A 23735-nucleotide genomic window follows, 5' to 3' on the forward strand; every position below is an offset into this window, starting at 1 on the left:
AAGGCACCGTGGTTAGCGCCGCAGCAGATAGGTCCAGACTCCCACCGGACAATATTGGAAACGTGACGAGGATTCGAGCTTACCTTTGCAGAACTGGACAGAGCCCTAGCGACAATTGATGCAGATACACGGCTTGTCGGTGCAAGGAAGTGCGAGCAAGCGGACATTTTATGGAGGCGGGCGTGGGGTTTGGGGGGGGCGGGTTGGTTGGCGAAGTCGATGCGGTTTGTGTTTTTCCGAGCGTGGGACAAACCGCCGTTAGTGCCATGCTAAGGTTCTTCGCACCCATGGAAGCAGGTTGTTCGGCGAGCTGGGAAGATATCAAACTCGATACAATGCAGCAATTAAGCATTCTTGATTTGGCATTATTTGTATACTTAATGGAATTAAGTAGCTAATCTTCAAGTGAAGAATGCCCAGAATATTATCACGGGTACTCGTCTAACCGGTAGTCACCAGCCAGCTTTTTCTCGCACTACGTGAAATGCACTCTGTCGCATGCTGGCGAAATACAACTCCAAATTCTTAGAACAACATTAAACTGCAAAACGAAGCAGCCAAATAATTTCTGGCGATACCACCATGGTAATCCAAAAATCGTAAGATACTACTCGACCACTCACTGGTCGCCTCAATTCAGGAACCATTTTGCGCTGCCATATGCCATGACGGCAACTGCGTTTAGCCATATAGGTAGCGAGGACAAACTACACATGGTCTCCAAGGCGGGGAACAAGGGGAAGCCCCCCCACGTCCGTAGCGCTGGATTGGCATCCCCCCACCAAAGCATTGTTCCGAGAATATTTCACGGCTACCCTAACCCTGAGTTTGCTGGGATCCGGACGAAGACAGACGCCAAATTTGGACATCATGAAACAAAGGGATTACACTAACTATAGTGCATATAGGTAGTATAGCGCAAGTTCTACGTTTAAAGCGCGCTGTTCGACTGGAATAGCCAATATTCGCTTTTTCGAATAGCGCACCCGATGCCATACAATTCCACGAGCCTGGGTTAGGTGAGGAGACTCCACACAAGGACTGTGTTCGCTAAACTGAGTTCAGTATTCCTTTTGCCGAATCAAGGTTGGCGTTAAATCTAATTCGTTTGTTACTCAGCGCACATAGTATTGCTTGGTCATCAACTTTGTCGACGCGACTGCCCGCTTGTCGACCTCTCGGTATTTTCCAGCAACAAGGTGGCATTGCTAAATATTATTCTGCTGGGAGTAATGTCCAAACCAGCGACAAGGCCGTTGACCAGTCGCGATTGAATAACTCAATAAAATCAACGCTGACTCAGAAACCTTCTGTCGGTTTCAATTTATTGTGTTTGCTTGTTTGGGATTGATTTGCGAGAGGAGCGTCGACACAATTTGCGATTCAGAGCGCCCCCCTAGAGGGATATCATTCTCGCGTTCAGAATCGCGTGCCCCTTTGACACATCGCATTTACCGACTTGCAAGGCACAAGAGGAGGTCGAAGATAAAGGCACAATGGTCGGCTTAACAGCAGACGCCTATGCGCAGCGATTATCTGATTCGTCGTCAGGTATGTTTGTCGTCCGCCGACAACGTTCTTGCAGTCGTGTCGGCACTCAGATCAGAATGAATGGATATAATGGGATAGTAGGCTAACAATTGAGGTGCAAACAGATGCGAAAGCTAAGCTGTCAATCGCGACTGAACTGCGGGACTCCCTGGAGACGTTCCAGCAGCCACAGGAATATCCGAAATTCCTGAACAAGGTCATGCCGGTTTTGATAAAGATACTAGAGACATTACCGCCGAGTTTTTTGACTGTATCTCCGGAACAGGTATATAGAGAGTAGTAGCTATGAGAGTCCACGCTAAAGGGTTCTAGAAACTGCGCAACTGTGTTCTCGAAATCATTCACCGTCTCCAGATGAACGAGCATTTCCGCCAGTATGCCACTCAGGTTATGCAGCTATTGATGTCCCTTCTCCGTATTGAAAATGAGGAGAATGGTGTTCTCAGCATGAAGATCATAACGGGATTGCATCGGACTTATAAGGCCGCTCTGAGCGACCAGGTGCAGCCATTTTTGGATCTCGTTGTTGAGATGTACAAAAACATGCCGGCTGTCGTTAAGGAGACATTTGAGCTACATTCGTCGGGAGTATCCCAGGGATTGGCAAGTGTTTCTACGGTATGTGGATTGGATTTGGACGTGTCGGACTGTGTCACTAATTGCTTTGGTGGTAGCCCGGAAACTTGTCATTCCAGTCTCCTCGACCGATGTCGCCATCGTTGCCATCAGACATAGGCGGGGACACGCCTGCGAAAACACTACCGAAGAGCATGTTCAGTTTTAAAGTGCTGACCGAGTGTCCGATCATTGTTGTACTTCTCTTCTCGACTCATAAACAGTCTGTGACTGATAATCTCCCCGTGTTTGTCCCGCTCATTATTGAGGTATGCTTTTGTTACCTCTTCTGGTATCAAGGAAATGAGTCAAAGGACTAATTCGTAACTGTAGATGCTGTCATTGCAGGCCGCTCCCCAGGCGGAAGCACACACCGCTGCGGCGTCGAGAGGTGAGATTTACACGTCCGTTTCGCCGGCAATTAAGAATCGTACGGCATTCGGCGAGTTTATTACTGCGCAGGTTAAGGTAGGGCGTGTTGGATGACTTTAATCTGAATCGCTTGGCTAAGCCGATATAGACTATGTCATTTCTGGCGTATGTGCTGCGGGGCTTTGCTCCAGCGCTGAAGAAATATCATCAATTGATTCCGGAGTTTGTTATTCGGCTATTAAAGGATTGTCCCCGAGAGTTGTCAGCGTCGAGGAAGGCACGTCCAAAGATTCATGCGATGCTCATCGAGAGGCTTGCTAATGGGGATGTAATAGGAACTACTGGTCGCAACCAGACATATTCTGTCCACGGATTTCCGAGCTATTTTCATTCCCAAGGTGGATCTTCTGTTGAATGAGAAGCTGTTGATTGGTGATGGCCTTACCGTCCACGAAACTTTGAGGTAGAGAATGTACACGACTTTTCCAACAACATTGACTAACGCTTGGTATATAGGCCTCTCGCGTATAGCATGGTTGCCGATCTTTTACACCATGTCCGTGCGGAATTGACGCCGGCACATATTTGGTTGACCGTTGAAGTTTACTCCAAGAATCTCCAGGATAACACACTGGCTGCCAGTTTCCAGACAATGAGTGCGAAGCTGTTGTTGAATCTGGTTGAAAGAATAATGAAGCTGCCGAACAAAGCAGAGGGTAAGTTGTCAGCATTGTTTAACAGTTTGGGTGAACCATGGAATTTAACTCCGAGTCCAGGTCGCCAGTTGATCGTCTTTATTCTCGACGCCTTTGCTGAGAAGTTCGCCGCGTTGGGTCGAAATCATGACAACGCACTATCGCGTAGCTCTGAGAAAGTTGAAAAGAGACCTGTTGATCCCGTGGCCTCGATCACGCGCGAAGAGGAGAAGGGCAAGCCGTTTGAGTTCCCGGACGAAGCTGAGTTAGACGAGGAGAAAGACAGCGGAAAGAAGGACTTGGACCATATTGATATTCTTGCTGCGTTCCCGATTAAATTGCATCCAGATCCAGTTGCAGACGGCATGAAAGGTGCGCATAATTGCATGCCTCCTTGAAGGCGTTCGCTAATAAATGCTCGCAGATGGCAGGTACTTGTTCAAGAACCTATTGAACGGCCTCAAAACAATCATGTTTGGATTAAAGACATGTAATCCGCCGCCTACTCCTGAAATTGCTGCAATCAATCCCACCCAATGGAACGAAACGGCTCGCGGATTCAACTACGAGCAGGTCGCTATTTTTCGCAAGCTTTTCCGCGAGGGCGCCAATGGTTTCTCGTACTACGCAACCGTTCGAGAAAAGCCAGTTATCGATTCCCACCGACCTGGCAGTTATGACTCTATGGGCCCTAACATACCAATCACGAGTTCGAAGGAGGAGAAGGAACTGCTAGAGACGTTTGCAACTGTTTTCATTCATATCGATCCTGCCGCGTTTCATGAAGTCTTAGAGCCAGAGCTTCCGTGCCTCTTCGACGCAATGCTTCGTAACCCGTCCCTCCTTCACGTACCGCAATTCTTCCTGGCTAGTGAACCCACGTCCTCGAATTTTGCAGGAATTCTGCTCAATTTCCTGATGGAGCGGTTGGAAGAGATCGGCCAAGGTGATCCGTTACGTGCAAATCTCCTCATCAGATTGTTCAAATTGTCGTTTATGGCTGTCAATTTGTTTTCGACCACCAACGAAGAAGTTTTCCAACCTCATCTGCGAAGCTTGATCTTGAAGTGCATGAACTTAGCCACAACTGCTGAGGATCCATTGAATTACTACCTTCTCCTGAGAACGTTGTTTCGAAGCATTGGCGGTGGCAGGTTCGAGTTATTGTACAAAGAAGTGTTGCCGTTGTTGCAAGTCCTTCTCGAATCGCTGAACAGACTCCTCCTCGCTGCTCGGAAGCCGCAGGAACGCGACCTCTATGTCGAGTTATGTTTGACTGTTCCGGTCCGATTGAGCGTGTTAGTTCCGCACTTGAAATATCTCATGCGACCGCTTGTAATCTCCCTCACAGGATCCCAAGATCTCATCAGTCAAGGTCTCCGTACTCTCGAACTTTGCGTGGATAACCTCACTCCGGATTATTTTGATAACATCGTGGAACCTGTTATAGACGAAGTCATGGAAGCTCTTTGGACTCATTTGAAACCTCTTCCGTATCCACATCAGCCTAGCCATACGACCCTCCGCATTTTAGGAAAGCTTGGAGGAAGAAATAGAAGATTCCTCGAGCCACCGAAGAACTTAAACGCGGACGGCGCGGACGAGAATGAGCCGAGCATCATGATCGACATCAATGGCATTTCTGGACGACGAGCCTTTCCGATTGCAGCTGGATTCGACGCTGTGTTCCGAGCTATCATGGACTACAGAGCCGATATTCACTACAGAGTTGAGGCGTTCCACTTACTGGCAACTACAGTGCATTTATTCATTGATCGTTCTAATCTGGGGCCAGACCCTGCGCAGATACTTCTAGAATGCGTTAAGGCGATCAAAACGGGAATGATACCGCCAGATCCCAAATTCTCTCTCCAGAGCGAGCCACGGTCAACGAAGAAGCTACACGCGCAGAACGAGATATTCCTCAAAATCCTTAATTACTGCTTCAATGCGGTCGCTATATCGAAGATACGCGAGGAGGCCATGACTTTGATCAGTGATATCTGCGAACACGTGGTGATGCTCGAAATTGGCAAAGTTATAATGGAGGTCAAGCGCGACAAACGTCCTTTTGTGGTTACGGACCATGAAGATCCATTATGCATCGATTTCCGATTACTGTACCAGGCTATCTCGGACGCGTTGGGGTCGTATAAGGCCCCAGTTCGTGAAGCTGGGATGGAAGCTATCCGACTAATTTACAAGACATGTGTTTCGATTTTCGGCACTCCGGATGCGGCGCAGAAGTTTCCAGTATTCAAGATGCTTGCCGGCGTCTTTTGCCACTCTTGTTTTGAGGAGCAGTGGTATAACAAGGCAGCTGGATGTCTTGGTCTCAAAGTGCTACTTACCGAATGCGAATTCACGCGCGACTGGGTGCTCAAGCGCGAGATTGACATGATTCGTGCTTTACTATTTGTCTTGAAAGACATATCTCCGGAGCTTCCTAGCTTGGCACAAAAGGATGCGCAAGATTTGATAAAGTATATTCTCAAGGTGTGCAACACAAACATCACCCGCGAGGAGATATCGATGCGATTATTCCACCAAGTTCTCAGCATCCTTTTTTACGAAGTCTCCAACTCGCATGAGATTGTTAGAGAGACCGTTCAGAGCTCATTACGGTACTTATCTACGCTGACAAATGTGCCACTGCACGAACTCTTGGGGCCTGTCAAGGCAACACTCCTTGTCTCGATCTTCGGCAAACCTTTGCGTGCTCTGCCATTTCCAATGCAGATTGGCAATATCGACGCGATAACCTTCTGCCTGTCTCTTGAAAATTCGTTTTTATCGTTCAATGACGAATTGCTGCGTCTGCTGATGGAAGCGCTTGCACTCGCTGACGCAGATGACGAGGCACTATTGGCAGCACCACCATCACAGCGGGCGATGGAATACGGAGTATTTGAGCAGCTCGTGCAGCTCCGCATTGTGTGTATGCGCCTGCTGACGCTTGCCATGATGAGCGCCGAGTTTTTTCAGAATCATCCCCAGCAGCAAGCGCAGACGCGAGCCAAAATCATAGGCGTGTTCTTCAAGACGTTGTACTCTCGATCTAGGAAGGTGGTCGACGCAGCAAACGAGGGACTAAAAGCCGTGTTGTCACAGAATCACAAGCTCCCAAAGGATCTACTACAGACTGGGTTACGTCCAATTCTCATGAACTTGTCCGATCATCGGCGACTCACAATTACGGGATTGGACGGTCTTGCGATTTTGTTAGAGCTGCTGACAAACTATTTCAAGATTGAGATCGGAACAAAGCTACTAGATCATTTGAAGGCGTGGGCGGAGCCGTCGCTGTTGTATCAGTCGTCCGGCAAGCAGCTTATGAGTCAACACAATATTAAAATTATCGCAGCTATTATGAATATCTATCATCTCCTTCCAGCAGAAGCGAGCAGGTTTATGGATGGACTGGTCACGACAGTGATTTATCTTGAGGAGCATCTCCGACGCTATCATGACAGTCCATTCCGGCCTGCGCTAGTGAAGTTCACTGCACGATATCCGAAGGAGACAATGGAATACTTCGCACCAAAGTTGGCCGATCGTCGGTTCGGCAAAATTTTTGTGCATATTGCCAAGGATGATCGGAGTACGGAGTTGCGTGCGCTTCTAATTGCAAGGCTGCCGACGTTGATATCGCGGGCGCTCGAGATCCCGAACGCAGAGGACAAATGCGGGGCGATGGTGAATATGATATATATTGTCGGTGCTGTGGCAAGGCAGAAGAAAGAATGGATAGCAACGCAGAAAGAGTCACTACAGCACTTACTGCAGAACGCAAACTGGTTGCGGGTGTTTGCTAGATCTCACAACTTGACTTCTTCGGTTCATTTGGGAGTCAAGCAAGCACTCGACGAGTTGTTGAATGTTTACTTGATATATATGGAAACTAATGAAAACGATACTGAGATGATGTTCAAGGTTATCGATGCTGTTGCAACGAAGATCGTCGAACCTACCGCTGCAGTCTATGAGTACATCTTCAACAACATCGTGAGGTCTGCATCTCTAGAGCGACGTCGGCTGTACTTGACTAAGTCGCTTGATTATTTCAATCAAGCAAGCACGTCGACTTCAACTCGATACTTCATTTTCCAGTACGTTATCAATTCGATTCTTACTATGGAAGTTCACCGTAAGGGCGACTTATCTGCGTTGATCGAGAAATCGTGGATTGAGGCCGTACACTCGAAGATCTGGAAGCCAGCCCTTAGTGATCTTTCAGAGGATAGCTCGGAATACCAAGACCAGTACCGTATTCAGCTTCTCCAAATGTCTGCGACGTTAATCCATCATAGTCCAACATTGGTGGCAGATGTACGAAAGGACATCATTAAAGTCGGCTGGAACTATATCAAGTTGGAGGACATCATCAGCAAGCAAGCGGCGTCAGTTTTGATCGCATTCTTCATAGTTGCATACGATACGCCGCTCAAGATAGCTCTACAGATTTACGTTCAACTGTTGAAAGCACACCATAGCGATGCGAGAGTGCTTGTCAAGCAAGCGCTTGACCTTCTGGCTCCTGTGCTTCCGAAGCGACTTGGTTCTGAAGGTAGATTTCCGCTGTGGGCCAAGTATGCGCGACGCGTACTAGCGGAGGATGGGCATAATGTCAGCCAGGTCATAAATGTGTATCAGTTTATCATTCGGCATCCTGACTTGTTCTATGAATCACGGGACCATTTCTTCAATCTTATTGTGACCGCCATGCCGAAGTTAGGGTTTATGGCGAATTCGCCATCAGAAAACCAGATCCTTTCTGTTGACTTAGCTGAATTGATCTTGAATTGGGAAAAGACACGTATCGCGAGGATGTCTGTGTCGGAAGAATCAGCGGATGGCAAAAGCCCCGCATCACCGGAATCACGAAAGCGACGATATGACGAGATGCTCTCTTCGCCAGGTCAGCCGTCTAACTCGACTGATGCAAAATCGCAATTATCACCCGCGCCGGCGGAGAATAAGACGGAAGTTCTTGTTCCATTCTTGCTCAGAGAGGCCACAATTACGTATCTTATTCGATTCGCATGTATTTCACCAAACAAGGCGACCGAGAACCCACTCGCCAAGCGTATCATTGATATTCTCCACCAGTTCTTGGGTCCAGGTCTGTGGTCTGAGGTAAATGTCAAGCTCACATTCTTTGAGCGGAGTCTAGCGCATAATACGTTAAACAACACGACTCTTGTATCATTTATCAACGCGCTTCAAGTCATCCGGGTCACCTTGGATCAGAAGTCAGATGAGTGGATTCTTGCAAACTTGGAACAACTTCAAAAGCTCTTAAACAAATCGATTCACTCTGATATCGAGGAGGTGCAGGAGTGTCTGCAGCCCGTTCTCGGTCGCATATTGAGAGCTACCAACTCCTCGAATGCAAACAGCGACGATTCTATTCAGGAGTCTGTGTCGTCCTTTCTCAGTATGATCACGAGCGTTATTCAAGAGAATTTTACGGCTTCGCAAGCGTTGGTTTCGAGCGTTCTTCTAGCTTGCACGCTGACGGAATATCGGCCACAAGCCGTTGATCCATTGTTACCGGTTCTTATGCGTACGTTTGGCAAGCTGTGCAAGGACCATATCATGCCGAATATTCCTCAGGTCAATCAGGCTGCAGGTCATACAGGACAGCCGACATCGGCGGCAGCTGCGACGGCAACTCAAGCAGCGAATGGTGCCGCGTCGAATGGTACCCCTAATGGGCAAGCAGCAAATGCGAAAACACCAGGGGTACCTGCGGCGACGGTCCCTACGGCTACAGGCTCAAATACACCAGACGGCGGGGGCTCGCAGGATGGCAATCATAGCGACATTGATCCGAAGAAAGTCGTTGTCTTGTTGGAGAAGATTCTTAAAATTGGTGCTGATAGAATTTCTCATCTCGAGGACCAGCGTAGAATCTTCCTCAATGTGGTCAGCCAACTCGTCGAGCGGTCAAATGACATTGGTCTTTGCTTCAAGATTCTGGATATTGTGAGAACTTGGATTTTCAGCAATCCGGAATTATTCCCACTGTTGAAGGAAAAGACCGCGATTCTTTCTAAAATGATGATATTTGAAATTCGCGGCGACGTTTCGCTTACAAGGGCCTTCTATCAGCTTGTTGTTGACATCTACGAGGCCCCATCGCTTGCGAGGAGTGAGTTGACAGTGCGGATGGAGCATGCATTCTTAGCTGGCACGCGAGTAAGCGACGTGCCAATCCGTAAGCAATTCATGGAAATTTTCAGCAACAGCTTGGACAAGTCACTTTGGAAGCGATTTATGTACATTGTGAAGGATCAGAACTGGGAGAGCTTAGCCGACACAAATTGGCTAAATCAGGCGACTCAACTTCTCTTCGGTTCCATCGAGCCTCACGCTCACTTAGTCCTTGGGCAGGACGATTTCTTTGTACCGTCCTTTAGTATGCTGACGAATACAATTGAAACCAAAGGCGACAACATTGTCACGGAGGAGGTCGATGCATTTTTTGAGCGACGAAGGACGTTCATTGCCAACTGTACTGCAATTGCGGCTGAGGACTTCTTTGGACCACTAATGGAATTGTTCTATTATGATGTGGAAGCCGTTAGAAAGTCATGGTGTGCATTTTTCCCCATTGCCTGGTCCACAGTCTCAGCTCGAGACCGTCAAGATGTTTCTCGCAATTTTACAATTTTGCTCACAAAGGACTTTCACGCTCGGCAAATGGACAAGAATCCGAACTACATTCAGATGATTCTCGAAGGTATCGGGCGGTGCAATCCACCCATTCAGCTCTCTCCGAACTTAATAAAGTTCTTGGGTAAATCATACAATGGGTGGTATTCGGCAATTCGACTCCTTGAAGAAGCCGAGCTTCATCCGCAAACAGATAGCAATCCTGTCCGCGAAAGCAATTTAGATGCATTGGTGGAGATGTTCGCGTCATTGCAAGAGGATGACATGTTCTATGGTCAGTGGCGAAGACGATGTCAGTATGTGGAAACAAATACGGCTATTTCATACGAGCAGCTCGGACTCTGGAATCAGGCGCAACAAATGTACGAGACTGCACAGATCAAAGCGCGTAGTGGAGCACTTCCCTACTCCGAGTCAGAGTACATTTTATGGGAGGATCATTGGATCTTATCTGCAGAAAAGTTGCAGCAGTGGGATATATTATCCGAATTGGCGAAACATGAAGGATTTACGGACCTTCTGCTTGAATGCGCATGGCGTATGGCGGATTGGACGGCAGAGAAAGAGCCTCTGGAGCAGTCGATCAAGAGCGTTATGGATGTTCCTACACCCAGACGTTACATATTCGAGGCATTCATGTATCTGCAGAAGTTTTCACAAAAACCAGACGCACCGACACAAGAGCTATCGAAGTGCTGCGACGAAGGCATCCAATTGACATTACGCAAGTGGAATTCGTTGCCGAAGGCGATCACGAACGCGCATGTTCCACTACTGCAAGCCTTCCAACAGTTCGTAGAACTCCTGGAGGCCAGCCAACTGTACAAAAACCTGGCTACGACAGATGTTAATAATGTGGAAACCAAATCACAGGAAATGAAGGTCATTTTGCAGGCTTGGAGAGAGCGCTTGCCCAACATGTGGGACGATATCAACGTTTGGGGCGACCTGGTAGCCTGGAGGCAGCATGTGTTCTCTGTTATCAACAAGTACTACTTGCCGCTTGTTCCTCAAATCCAGGCGCAGTACGGAAACAATTCCACAACGAATTCAACTTCCTATAGGGGCTATCACGAGATCGCTTGGATTATTAATAGATTCGCACATGTCGCCAGAAAGCATGGAATGACAGATGTTTGCATTGGCCAGCTTACAAAGATTTATTCGCTGCCAAATATCGAAATTCAGGAAGCTTTCCTGAAGTTACGCGAGCAAGCGAAGTGCCATTATCAGAACCCGAACGAGCTTCGAACCGGTCTTGATGTCATAAGCAACACGAACTTGATCTATTTCACATCTGAACAGAAGGCGGAATTTTTTACTCTAAAGGCCATGTTCTTTGCTAAGCTCGAAATGTACGACGATGCTAATCAGACATTCTCGAATGCGGTTCAAATTGACTTCGGCTTGTCGAGATCGTGGGCAGAATGGGCCTACTTTCACGACTGCAGGTTTAAGGCCACGGGAAGCATGAATCATGCGGCACATGCGATCAGTTGTTACATGCAGGCTGCCGCTTTGTACAGAAATGGGAAAGTGCGCCGCTTCTTAGGCCGAATTCTCTGGCTCATCAGCTTGGATGACAGTTCACAAGCTCTATCCCAGGCATTTGATAGCTTTACGGGAGATGTTCCTGTGTGGTATTGGATTACATATATTCCTCAGCTGTTAACATCGCTGTCTCATAAGGAAGCTCGTTTGGTTAGGAAAATTTTAATACGAATTGCAAAGAGCTATCCACAGGTACGATCACATGTACCATTTGGCTATGTAAGTCAGTCTGTCTCTAACTAAGACCGCAGGCGCTCCACTTTTCGCTCCGTACCACGAAGGAAGATTATTCTGTCCTTCAACGCCAAGCCATGCAAGCCACTCAGAGAGAGGCGAACAGACAGACTGCAATGCGTGGTGCACAGCCCGCCGCCGCCGGTGTTAGAAGTTCGCCTTCGCTCCAGCAAGCAACTGTGCCCGGGTCACCGATGGTGCAGCCTCCGGCTTCTAACAATGACTCCGCTAGTCCACAAGTTGGTATGTGCTACTCGGCAGCAGCTTATTCGAGTCGAATATTTTGTGCTAATATAGCCGTAGCGCCAGGAACTCCTGTTAACGTCGCTGCCCATTTGATCAATCGTGCAAATCAACCCAACTCAGCTGGATCACCTGCGGCTCAGCATCCTGCTCAAGCAATTTCTGCAACTCCCTTACAGCCATGGGAGTATGTTGATGAGATCCTTGGTATTTTGAAGACAGCGTATCCGTTGTTGTCCCTGTCTATGGAAACATTTGTCGATCAGATTTATCAGAGGTTCAAATGTTCGGAGGATGAAGATGCATACCGATTGGTTGTAGCATTGCTGTCGGATGGTGTCCAGGTACGTCCAGCCTGAACGTATGATTTGTATAGCAGATGGACTGATATTTTGATAGTATATGGGCCGTCTTCCATTCCCTAAGGACGACACAAGATTACCTCCTGCTGCAGAAGTCAATATCTCGAAGTTTGCAGACAGCATTTTGCCGAAATATCTGAAGGTATGTAGAGTGTACACTCCATTTATTGGCCGTATCTGACATATTGGTAGTCTGCGTTTGATGCTGATTTTGTCCACAACACGCCGAATATTCAATCCTATGTGTCCAAGCTACGTCGCTGGCGTGATCGTTTTGAAGAGAAACTTGACCGACGTCAGATCTCTGAGAAGCAGAATCTGGAGTCGTTAAGTCCGCATCTGAGCGAGTTCCATTATCAGAAGTTTGATGATATTGATGTCCCTGGCCAATATCTTCTGGTAAGTGGGCGACGTAATGTCTACACTGTAGATTCTAACTATTTGTATAGCATAAGGATTCCAACGCTCACTTCGTTAAGATTGAGCGTTTCTTACCAAAGATTGACATTGTGAGAGTGCAAGGTCTATGCTACCGCCGCATAACGATCAGAGGTTCTGATACGCGCGTGTATCCGTTTACTATTCAGTATCCCGCCGCAAGGCATTGCCGTCGTGAAGAGAGGATTACTCAGTTGTTTAGAATTCTCAATAGGTATAGGTTGTTGTTCTGGAAGTTTGTTTATCGTTGTGCTAATGACATCAGCAATTTGGTTCGCCGGACACAGAGTCGCCGTAGAAACCTTCAGTTCTATTTAGCCGCGGCTGTTCCATTGTCACCTCATTTCCGTCTTGTCCAAGATAGCCCAGACTTTATTTCATTGCAGAATATCTATGAAGACTATTGTCACCGCGCTGGTCGTCATCGAGATGATCCCCTGATGTTCACAATTCAGAAGTTAAGGCAGGCTGTGGAAGCCAGACAAGGAGTAAGGATTCTTTGCACCTGTCTGTGGTCAATTAACATCTGGTTGCTGACGGGTTTCCATGTAGAAGACAGATGTAGTTACGGACAAGATCGATATCTTGAGCGAGATCCAGAATACAATGGTTCCTGGCACTATTGTGCGCGACGTAAGTATATTGAAGCACGCGGTATTGTCGTCCAACTAATGTCATTATTAGCATTTTATGAAGACATTCAGTTCGTTCAGTGATTTCTGGTTGTTTAGAAAGGAGTTTGCATATTCATACGCTGGCGTTGCCTTTATGACCTACATGATGTGTCTGAACCTCCGACTGCCGTATAAGTTGCTGATTTCACATACGTCTGGTGCTGCATGGGCGACAGAGACTCTGCCTTGTAAGGTCATATCTGACAAAGTTGGATACCTGTGCTAATGAGGATTGACAGCTCTACCGTCTCACACTACGACTCCTGCGTTCTTCAACTCAGAGCCCGTACCATTCAGATTAACTCCCAACTTGCAGAATCTGATGGGGCCTACGACTCTTGAGGGACTTTTCTCGCCGTCCATGATGATTTATGCGAGATGTTTAACTCAACCCGAATTTGATCTAGAACAGTATCTCACGCTGTTCGTCAGGGATGAGATAATGTACGTTTTGTTCGCAGTAGTTAAAGCGGATCGTCCTCTAATAATTTTGTAGTTCGTGGTATACATTCCAGCATCGTCCATGTGCGCAGGATCAGCAGTTACAAGAGATCGTGAAGTTAAATGTTGAGGTTATTTTGAAGAAGACGTCCGCCCTCGCGCAGCCTGGAAAGGGCACGATACCAGCCAATCAGACTGTTATCGATCTGGTCGCTCAGGCGGTCAATCCAAAGCATCTGGCGTTGACAGATAACGCTTTCATGCCGTACTTGTAAATATATGTCTGATGTGATTTATCTACGGCTTGTGGTTATTGATTTATAAGAATTATTGTAATGTTAGGATTATGGGCTTTGTTTGCGTTATTGTCAGTTTGTAACATAGTGCTTCTGTATGATTATTGTCGTTGTGTATTTTATATTCATAAGTCATTTCATAAAGGACCCGCCATCCTACTAATGTACAAAAGTTGCTTCCAGCTAGTATACAACCACTATGCGACCTTTGGTCTCTTCACGACAATTCCCAGCGAAGATCTTGCATCCTTTCGCTTCCTCAAAAGGTCCAGAGGATTGGCTTTGGCGCTGAGCCCATCAACCGACTTGGAGCTCTGAGTAGGTTCCGCGAATTCTACCAGTTTTTTCGAACGGTTCGCAAACGCTTTTCTAATCAGTTCTGCATCCTCCTGCTCCTGCCTGATGTTCTCTTCTTCCTGGTCTCTCCGGATTTTATCCAGGACTGATTCTGGATCGACGTGTTCATTAATCGCGTTTCGCGTCCGCAACTCATCAACGGTATCATCCATTTCCATCTGACGCTTAGCATCGACAACCTTGGCTTCTAATTCGGCCATAGCGTTTTCTTCCTCCTCTTTTTCTAACCGGTCGAGCCGCTCTTCCTCAGTCTCTTCTTTATTCTCTGGATCTCGCCATGGCTCGAAGTTTCTCGCCGCCCCTCGTTCTGACACGTAATCGGAATTTTTAGGATCAGTCTGTAGTAGTATTAGCACAGATCTGTTCAGCACCGTTTGTCCCATTCGAAACATACCTTAAAAGTTATCTCAGCGGCACACCGCGTGCATCGGATGTGAAACCGCAAAATCGATATACCGAGATACTTCTCCCCAGTATTCTCCTTTCTTGCATTGAATTTCTTGCCTTTGTAGATATATTCTCCGCAGCTCGTACACTTCATCGAAAATGGCGTCATTAGACGTACAGTTTGTAACTTCTGTACGTCCTTGTCGCCAGCCGACCGCTTCTTCCGAGTGATTTTAGACGGATCGAAGTTCGGCGGAAAATACTTGTTTATGATCTTTCGTTCCGCCATGGCCCAGTAGAATGTTATCAACGAATGCTGTAATGCTAATAGTCAAATGAGAGCTCCGGAAGAAGCGTGTCCAGCGGACGTGTCCACGATAGAGACGGACTGGAGTCAGGGCGACAGAATCGCCACTGACCCTAAACTGTATACGAAATCGACATTCCCAATGTGGGCTAGACTTATTAATGATATTAAGAGTCCCTAACCCACAACCTTCCAGTATCAGCCACGGAATAAAATAGTAATAACTTACATGTTTGAACGCGCCCAAATAGCCATCGTCGATATAGTACATTAAACGTAATTAATCGTAAGTCACAACATGCAATGCCTATAACTCAGCCATTATTACCAAATATTAGTTATGACAAAAATTTTCGTAACTATCCACATTAAATTATATGCGACTATACAATACCAAAATTCCCAAATGCTAATACTAAAAATGACGATCATTCCATTCCACGGCAAAGTCGCCCTGGAGATCTACATATGACCTATACATGAATCGTTGGTTGCTATTGCTCAAACACCACCCGTATACACACTTCTGCGCCATCGCTCGACGACTTCCCTTTTCTTCGAGTCGTTTGAATGAGCCGCTGAACCTCCCAAGGCGGCCGGATTATTAGGTCTCGAACTAGATTGCTGGATACCTGGTGTGATATATGACTGTTCCTGAGCTGACAAACGCGAAGTATTCTGTGTGTAATACTGTTGCTGCGTGTGCGGTTGTTGTTGCTGATAGTACTGCTTCTGAAGCAGTAACTCGTAACCTTCCCTCGTCATCATCGAAACTGCTCGAGGGCCCGGCTTCTGCGGGGGGTAGCCCATCATGATCGACTCACGCTCCTTTAGTCGTCGATAAAGTGCTTCCTCGCTGTTCAAGAGCGAAGACTGCCTTCCGGTCCCAGAGTTGTTCATGGGAGCGTTCCCGCCAGCGTAAGCGGATTCTCGGAAATATCCGGTTCCCATATCGTTCGCAGGTGACTGACCAGGATACTGCGGACGTTGATACTGCACAGAATACTGCTGGGAAGCGGCATTCTGTGGCTGGTACGGTGGATACTGGGGCGGATTGGTCGCCTGGGCCGAATATTGCCCCGGGGACTGCCGATACTGGTCCAAATTAGGGACAGACATTTCCCGAGCTGGCACAGTGTACAGCGACGGCTCAGTCATCATATTCAGTTGGGTATTTCCAATTGATTGGTAGTGAAGATTCGGCATTGACACATCCCGTTCACGGATTCTGTTCAGAGAATTCGGGTCTTCCGGTAGGATCGCACTTTGAAGTGTTCCGCTGGTATGATTAGATTGCCAAGTTTCTCCCCGCTTTTGTGAAGGTGGCGCGAACTGTGCGGAAGAATCGCTGAACTGACTATCATGCATCGATCTCTGCGGAATCGACGATGATGATGTACGCCGATTATGCGCCACCGCATGTTGCAGAGCAAAACTATTCGAAGGACTATGACTATATCTCCGACCCTCAGGAACTCTCGTGGGTTCCCCTCGCTGGCCCTTTAATTCCTTTGAATAGATCGCACCCAAAGGAACTTCGTCTTCATCACTCCTGATCTGCGCCGTGCCGACAAGTCCGTGAGCGCTGACGACAGTCCGTCGCTTCTCCTGGCCTTTTCGAATCACATCATCCAATTGCAATAAACTCGCAGAGTTGACAGCCGCAGCATTTCGCTGACGAGACTTCTGCTGTGATTTTCGCTCTTCCAGCTCCTGAATCAATGAGCGCGGTCCATCGGTTACGGGGAGTTCCTCTTGCGGCGTGAATGGCTGGACCAAGGACGTCGGGTCCTTATCCCATTCGCTCAATATCGACTCCAGTGCCTGATGTGGGTTCTGGAACTTTGGCATATATCCTGGCGTTACTGGCACCGTAGACTCCTCCGAATCGCTATGTTCGTCGTTCGCGCTTCCATTATCAGACTGCTCCGGTTTATCCATAGGTGCAGTCATTGGGAACGAGAACGAAGTTGAGAGACCAGGCGCTACCGGTGTAGCAGGCGATGAATTTTCCAATGGGTTCGACGATTTGCTCTTATTCTTTAAAAGCGGTGGAAGTCTGATTCGAGCCGGAATCGGCGCCGGATAATGCACGTATGCTCCGATCTGAGATTTGGAAGGAGGAGGGGAATCTCCGGGATGGTGATCGACTGACATGACAACTGGTGCTTCCATGGCGTTCAATACGGAATCGCTATCAACATTTGTGATTGGCTCAGAAATAACAGATCTGCTGGCTTCAACATTACGTGCCTGCTGAGACAGCCGAGGTAAAACAGTCGCCTCGTCCATGGACGGTGTTGACTCCAGCGAGGTGTCAGCGTCGTCGAGAGACATTTGAACCGCACTGTCGTTTACATCAAAAGGAGATATAGACTCATCGCGCTTGAACGGCAATATCACTATTTGGTCGCCTCGCGATGCAGTGGTATCCATGACATTGAGCGCATCGATCCGTCTGCGTAACTCTTCATCGTCGGAAATCACCTCCAAATCCGACCGTGCAGCTGGCGAACTCGTTGAAGCCCTGTAGCTCTCGTCCACAATTGCACGCTGCTCATATTCCTCGTACGACGTTGTCCGATACGTTGCCATAGCAGTCCGTCTCTGTGCGCCTTGTCTGGTATTAACGTTGTCCAGCTTCGCCGCAAGCTCCTCGGCCGTTCTCCCCTTCGACGTAGATCCATCGTCATATTGATCCCAGTCTGAAAATGTAACATTCGACTTGCGCCGGCGGTGACCAGGAGGAAGGCTGTCATTTAATTGACTCTTTATGTCGTCGTCAGGGAGACTGGATGGGATCAAACTGATCAGACCACCACGCGGAATACTCTCTGAATCACGAAATGAGTAGGAATTACTTCTCCGCTTCAGTTTCCCTCCATCCTCGTCTTCCGAATTCCTATAGACCACTTGTGTGATCGTCGGCTGCTGAGAGCGTGGAGTATCGGCCTCGCATGATTTGTCCTGATCTTGTTTGGGCAGCTTCGACTTCTTTGAACGAAGTAGCTTAAAGGATGGCATTTCACAGTCAATACCCAAATTAGTACCAGCACTTGCAGACTACTGTGATGAGTCTAATGCTGCGAACTAGGCGGCGACGAACGCTTCGATCGGGACTATGATGTGGTAAGCATGCTGCAGCAAACTCGCCAGCTCAGACAATTTACTTACATACGCTTCGGCTATCTATCACGCCCGGAGCTAGATATCAATAGATTTCCAAACTCGAAGCTTCGCAGTGCTATTACCAACGCGGATACTAGACCGGGTGGTGTGGTGCGACTGGACACCACAGTGGAAGGTAAGGTGTCTTCGCAAGTGCGAGAACCAGTGGCTGGACTTGGACGCAAAGGCACGATGACCCAACAGGCACCTGATGCTGAGCTTGTTTTCTAGCAGAGTTTTGGCTTTTTTTAGGTTCTGCGCCGCACTTGTCTGCAAAGTTATTTATGTTTCTCGGAACTACTGGCCTGTACGTTGCTATCGCCCATCGCTTAGAACTAATGGGCAGGCCCGAGGAGTCGCTCCCAAAAATTGTGGTCTTCGACCTAGATTATACACTTTGGCGTAAGTATCTCTCCGAATGTGTAATTTGTCTGTCTGCACTTGTCGACTTCTCTAACTTGCTAACAGCGGTACGCTCAACAAAGTAACGTTCGTTGTCTGCGATCTTGACGAATTTTAGTGCTGGTGTGATACTCATATATCACCGCCTGTGACTCGCAGCAAAGATGAAAACGCGATTGTGGATAGGTAGGTGTGCTGGTGTTACTGTTCGACTACGTTTGAAAAGTTCTAAGCCTGGTGTTTTAGGTACGGGTCGAAAATGGCTTTCTACAAGGACGTGCCGGAGATAATTGCGCATCTCAAGCAGAATGGAGTCAAAGTTGCGGCAGCAAGTAGAACTTGCGCTCCTGGTAGGCTCTGCTAACTTGACAAGAATACTGTATACTGTAGAGTGGAGTGCTAACAGTGCCAGATGTCGCCAAGAAAATGCTAAGTCTGTTATATATCGATGGCACACGAGCAATAGATCATTTTGACGTATTAGAAATCTACCCCGGTATGCAAAATCTCAGAGAATTTAAGACTCGACGATTTCTTGCTGATCAATATTCTCAATAGGCTCGAAAATAACTCATTTTAACTTCATTCAGAAGCAAACAGGGTTTGAGTACCATGACATGCTATTTTTTGACGATGAGACTCGAAATAAGGAAGTAGAGCATCGACTGGGAGTCAAGTTTATGTTTGTCATCGAAGGTGTAACGTGGAAGCTTTATCACCAAGCAATTGAAGCATGGAGAGATCATAAGGGACATCGGTCGCAGTAATTAGAGCGCCGTTCGTAGGCTGTGAATGAGCAGCAGGCTGAAGCAGTCGACAGATATAGAATTCGTATAGATAGCGGAGACTTCCGGTAGAGCATGGTACCAGAAGATTGTGAACAGATATTAAGTGGGACATTTCTTATTTTAATGTTAAGAGAATGCGAATGCCCGCGATTAGTTCTAGTACGAGTACACCCAAGCCCGCAATTAGTATCCTTCTACGCAATACAAGTAAAATTGCAGATCCAGATTCGTTGTGGACTCTGTAACGCATCATTATTACTAATTGAGCATCTAGAAACCGTGGAACAAATGACTGACACACAGATGTGATTGCTTTGTTGGGTACGCAGTCCGATTGATCGTACTATAAGCTCGTAGTGTTTAACGGCACGGTGGCCTTATATCAAGTCGCCAACCCTCGCTAATTCGTCTTCTATCAATCTCCTTGCTACAGTAAACTCCATCCTTTGCCTATGGCCATTTTTGTGCAGTTCTTGGACTGCACACCGAGCCAATATTGTGTAGTCGAGTGTACAAAAAAGAGCTCTGCTCCATCGTTTAGTTCGAACTGTCTTCATAACACCGTACAGTCTCAAACATTCGATTTCCATCCACGAGAAATAAAAGTAATACTCGTCCCTCTGCTTCAAGTCTCCCACGCTTTTCGTTGCCTATCTGTGAATATCTAAGCTGTTCTCTCGCACCCTCTCGCGAATCTGAATATACTCTTCCTTCATTGATTCAAAACTGGCGCAGGCATCAATCTCATACTGTTTGCGCCGACGATGAGCAGACCGCAATGCAGTTTGCAATATTGACGATCAATTTGCCAATTCAGATTCTGTTAAAAGTCTCAAACGAGGGACTTGATGGGTGTTAGGACGATCCAGACAGAAGCGTCTTGTGGTCCTTGATACCGTTAACCACCTCATTCAGCAGTAAAGCAAATGATATAACGAGCTTAGAGATAGCCAGCCAAAGATGTAAATGATATGCAGCGTACGACGAACCTATTATGGTCAGAGAGTTGTAATTATACCCTGAAAACACCTCGGGACGGCTGGCGCAGCCCCAACCCCATGACCTAAGAAAGTTATACGATTCGTGCATTATTCTTCTACAATATGACGAATTCACTGTTGGAACTGCGAAAATTTTACACGTCGTACCAAATTGTCTGCCGGAGGTAGTATACATTTGAATTCACAACAAGCCACAAAAACCAAGGAACCAATATCAACAGCACAACCTCTGTTAACACATTCATCTACTCAGATATCGTGCCTAAATAATCTCACACATATATTATGGTACAATTCCAACCTATGACTCTATTCCCATAGCAAGAATCCATATATCTTACTTCCCAGAAATCGCCCTGCTTGTGTTTACGCCACTCAATTTCTGCAGATAACTCTGCGTCGGATTCCATCTCCTGACCGATCGAATTTCATCCGCATTATAACCGGGGATTCTAATATTCCAATTCCGCTCCAAATGCAGCTGAACATCCTTGACATCAAGTGTATTTGACTTTCTATGCTTCGCAAGTCGACAACTGAACGACGCAACCGATGTCACGAATTCGTCCGCTAGGTCCAACAATAACTCCTCCACGTCGCCGTCAATGTTGGTATCACGCTCGTCGCCAAGCAGTGGTACGCCGTTGATGGTGCTACTGGTCCCGATCATATCCTTGACCAACTCACTTAGCTTGCGCTTCGACAAGACGCGCGCAGCGCCGCCGTTAAGTTCAAATGACGGTGGTTTCATGATCGCAGGGCTTGTCATGACGGGCGAGCTTGCGGCATGTCCACCAGTAAGTGATGGACGGGCAGGTTTTACTGCGGCTGGTGTAGGCTGTTTGATCGAGAGCGTCGTGGGAATCGGCATTTGGCTAATTACACTCGCTGACGGATTGAAAATATTCTGACTGTTCATTATCGGTTGCTGAGAAAGAACTGGTCGAGCAGATGGGCCGGCAGGTGTTTGCGGCGCCTGTGGTGTCTGTCCCACTGCCACTGCCGCCTGCACAGCTTGCTGTTGTGCAGGAGTCTGTTGCTGCTGGAGTCGTTGTTGTGTTGCTGTTGCCGGGCGCGCCATGGGTGATCCTTGAACGGTCGCCGGTGATCCAGTTCTGGCCGCAGCAGCGGCAACAGTGGCAGTAGCATTCGGGATCTGGCCAAGAGCCGTTGCCTGCGGTCGTGGACTTAAATTGGAGTTGGGCATAGCGCCCGCGCGGAGTGCTTGGGCCCGCTGTGCACCAGTAAGTCCCTGCTGAGCCGTCACCGGAGATTGCATGGCGTTCTGAGGCGATATCGCTCGTCCTGCAGTCGTCTGTGGCTGCATGCGCTGCTGCTGCGCAGATTGAATCGCGGCTTGCTGATTCTGCTGCTGTTGAAGAAGCTGTTGCTGCCGCAAAGCTTGCTGTTGGGCTTGCGTAAGGGGTTGCGGAGGAGCAGGCCGCGTCTGGTTACCTTGCAGCATGGGGAACCCTTTCTGAGAATTCTGCATAGCTTGAGTCTGCGCTTGCGATTGATGCTGTTGCGCAAGCTGCGCTGTTGCGGCTTGCATTTGCATTTGTTTGTTTCCAGCAGGCTGCTGCGACAACGACTGCTGCATCGGATATTGTGGCATTTGAGAGTTGTTTTGCTGCACAGCAGCCAGTTGGCTCATCAAGTTCGCAGCTGTAAGCGGCTGACCTTGACCGGCTTGAGCCGCAGTTTTCTGCATTTGAGCCAGCTGAGCTTGCTGGGATGGCTGTTGTTGAAGTTGATCAATTTGACCTGGAGGACCGTTCATCCGGATCTGCTGCGCCAGATTCTTTGCCATCAAGACGTAGTGCTCGCGTTTCATTGTCAGCTCACGAACCTGTTGTTGTAGTTTCGCTCGTTCTTCGGGAGCGATACCAGGATTCTCGCTCATGTATTTCTCCTGGGCATTAATCTGCGCCTGAAAGTGCTGTATGTACTTCTGAACATGGCTAAATTGGTTCACGCGCACAGAATGCTGCTGCGCGGGAGACATATTGGCGAACTGGGCTGCCTGGGCGGCTCTCAATTGCTGTTGCTGCTGAGGAGTACGGGCAGCCGGCATCGCCGGGGCGGCGCCCGGTGGGAGACTTTGCTGACTCTGTTGCGGCGTCATCGGGCTAGCACCTTGACCCTGTTGCGGTAGTCGCTGTTGCTGCATGACCGGCGTCTGTTGCATGCCCGCAGCCACCTGCTGCTGTGCCGCCGCCAACTGGGCAGCGTGGCTCGGCGCCTGCTGCGGATTCTGCGCCATGTATTGCTGACTATTGGCTTGTAATTGCTTCGCGTATTCCTTTATTTTCGCAGCCCTCAGCATAGCCTGCTTGCCTTCGGCAGTATCCACGCCAAACGACCGAGCCTGCTGCATTTCAAGCTGATACTGCTGCGATAACCGAGACAACGGTTCATGAATTTGCGCGGCGTTGGCACCCTGCCGCGCAATCGGTATAGTGCGACCGGTGCCGCCGACTTGGGAGATCATATTTTGTTGTCCTCGGCCATGCTGAGCTTGGAATGGTAGCTGTTGATGTAAATTGCTCGTAGCTTGTTGCTGGTGTGGGGAAGACTGCGGACCATCTTTCATGCCCTGTTGTTGTTGTGCAGACATTTTGAAGCCCGCAATCGTGCGAATGTGACCGAGCTTAGACGAAATTGAGTCCTGGTAAACTGTCCGAATGCTTGCGTTTGTCAGCCATTAACTCCGCGCACAGGTGCACGTATCTCACGCCAACCGAAAGTCGCATACCTATCACCAATCCCGCAGCAAACTACTTCTCAAACCCCTGAACAATCACAATTTATCCCTGTTTTCAAAAACAGTGCCACTACCAAAAGATGATATAAGAGCAGGCGTGGCGATCGTCTCGCAATGGCACCTTTCGCAGCTCAATGCCAGTCCTGCCCTTGCTTCCCTGCAACTGTAAATCCAATCGCGGTCAAATCCCACTTATTAGGATGTCCTCGGCCAGTTTCAGCCGGTTCCCAATATTGTATGATAACTCCTTCGATCTGATGGGATGGTGTTAGGTCGTTCTTCTTGCAATAAACAGTATATGCGCATGAGGGACCTGGCAATTGTAGTGTGGGAAGATGAAAATATAGCCTAACCCTGACAGATGTTGTCACGTTCAAAAGGGTTTTGTATATGAAGCGCCAAACTTGCGAT

The 23735-nt window shown here is 48.0% G+C and overlaps 5 protein-coding genes across 5 annotated transcripts; 2 read left to right on the forward strand and 3 right to left on the reverse strand.

The window, feature by feature from the left end:
* Positions 1 to 1248: 1248 nt before the first annotated feature.
* On the forward strand, positions 1249 to 14264 carry POJ06DRAFT_301655 (uncharacterized protein). Its single transcript, XM_056190741.1, has 19 exons — positions 1249 to 1551; positions 1656 to 1816; positions 1864 to 2169; positions 2226 to 2435; positions 2500 to 2634; positions 2687 to 2815; positions 2874 to 3001; positions 3055 to 3254; positions 3315 to 3605; positions 3658 to 11654; positions 11714 to 11939; positions 12000 to 12283; positions 12339 to 12443; positions 12494 to 12700; positions 12751 to 13227; positions 13292 to 13372; positions 13424 to 13601; positions 13653 to 13857; positions 13910 to 14264. Exons 1-19 carry the CDS (start codon positions 1497 to 1499, stop codon positions 14127 to 14129), a joined length of 11595 nt encoding a protein of 3864 aa, XP_056043240.1. The 5' UTR covers positions 1249 to 1496; the 3' UTR covers positions 14130 to 14264.
* Positions 14265 to 15268, reverse strand: POJ06DRAFT_276110 (CWC16 protein). The gene is made up of 2 exons (XM_056189671.1): positions 14902 to 15268; positions 14265 to 14845 (listed from the first exon to the last, which is right to left on the reverse strand). The coding sequence occupies exons 1-2, from the start codon at positions 15181 to 15183 to the stop codon at positions 14348 to 14350; spliced, it is 780 nt and encodes a 259-aa protein (XP_056043241.1). The 5' UTR covers positions 15184 to 15268; the 3' UTR covers positions 14265 to 14347.
* POJ06DRAFT_301657 (uncharacterized protein) lies at positions 15269 to 18512 on the reverse strand. The gene is made up of 2 exons (XM_056190742.1): positions 18376 to 18512; positions 15269 to 18320 (listed from the first exon to the last, which is right to left on the reverse strand). Exon 2 carries the CDS (start codon positions 18223 to 18225, stop codon positions 15703 to 15705), a length of 2523 nt encoding a protein of 840 aa, XP_056043242.1. The 5' UTR covers positions 18226 to 18320; positions 18376 to 18512; the 3' UTR covers positions 15269 to 15702.
* A 141-nt stretch (positions 18513 to 18653) lies between these two features.
* Positions 18654 to 19538, forward strand: POJ06DRAFT_238554 (magnesium-dependent phosphatase-1; the record flags this gene model as incomplete). Its single annotated transcript, XM_056186000.1, has 6 exons — positions 18654 to 18771; positions 18838 to 18839; positions 18890 to 18957; positions 19018 to 19121; positions 19169 to 19267; positions 19330 to 19538. 6 exons carry the CDS (start codon positions 18654 to 18656, stop codon positions 19536 to 19538), a joined length of 600 nt encoding a protein of 199 aa, XP_056043243.1.
* Positions 19539 to 20689: 1151 nt separating this feature from the next.
* Positions 20690 to 23633, reverse strand: POJ06DRAFT_254504 (transcription initiation factor TFIID subunit A-domain-containing protein). Its single transcript, XM_056187784.1, has 2 exons — positions 23316 to 23633; positions 20690 to 23247 (listed from the first exon to the last, which is right to left on the reverse strand). The coding sequence occupies exon 2, from the start codon at positions 23175 to 23177 to the stop codon at positions 20898 to 20900; it is 2280 nt and encodes a 759-aa protein (XP_056043244.1). The 5' UTR covers positions 23178 to 23247; positions 23316 to 23633; the 3' UTR covers positions 20690 to 20897.
* Between the last annotated feature and the right edge of the window lie 102 nt (positions 23634 to 23735).

The sequence above is a fragment of the Lipomyces tetrasporus genome (genome assembly GCF_029532465.1).
Source record: "Lipomyces tetrasporus strain NRRL Y-64009 chromosome Unknown POJ06scaffold_6, whole genome shotgun sequence".
Lineage (NCBI taxonomy): Eukaryota > Fungi > Ascomycota > Lipomycetes > Lipomycetales > Lipomycetaceae > Lipomyces > Lipomyces tetrasporus.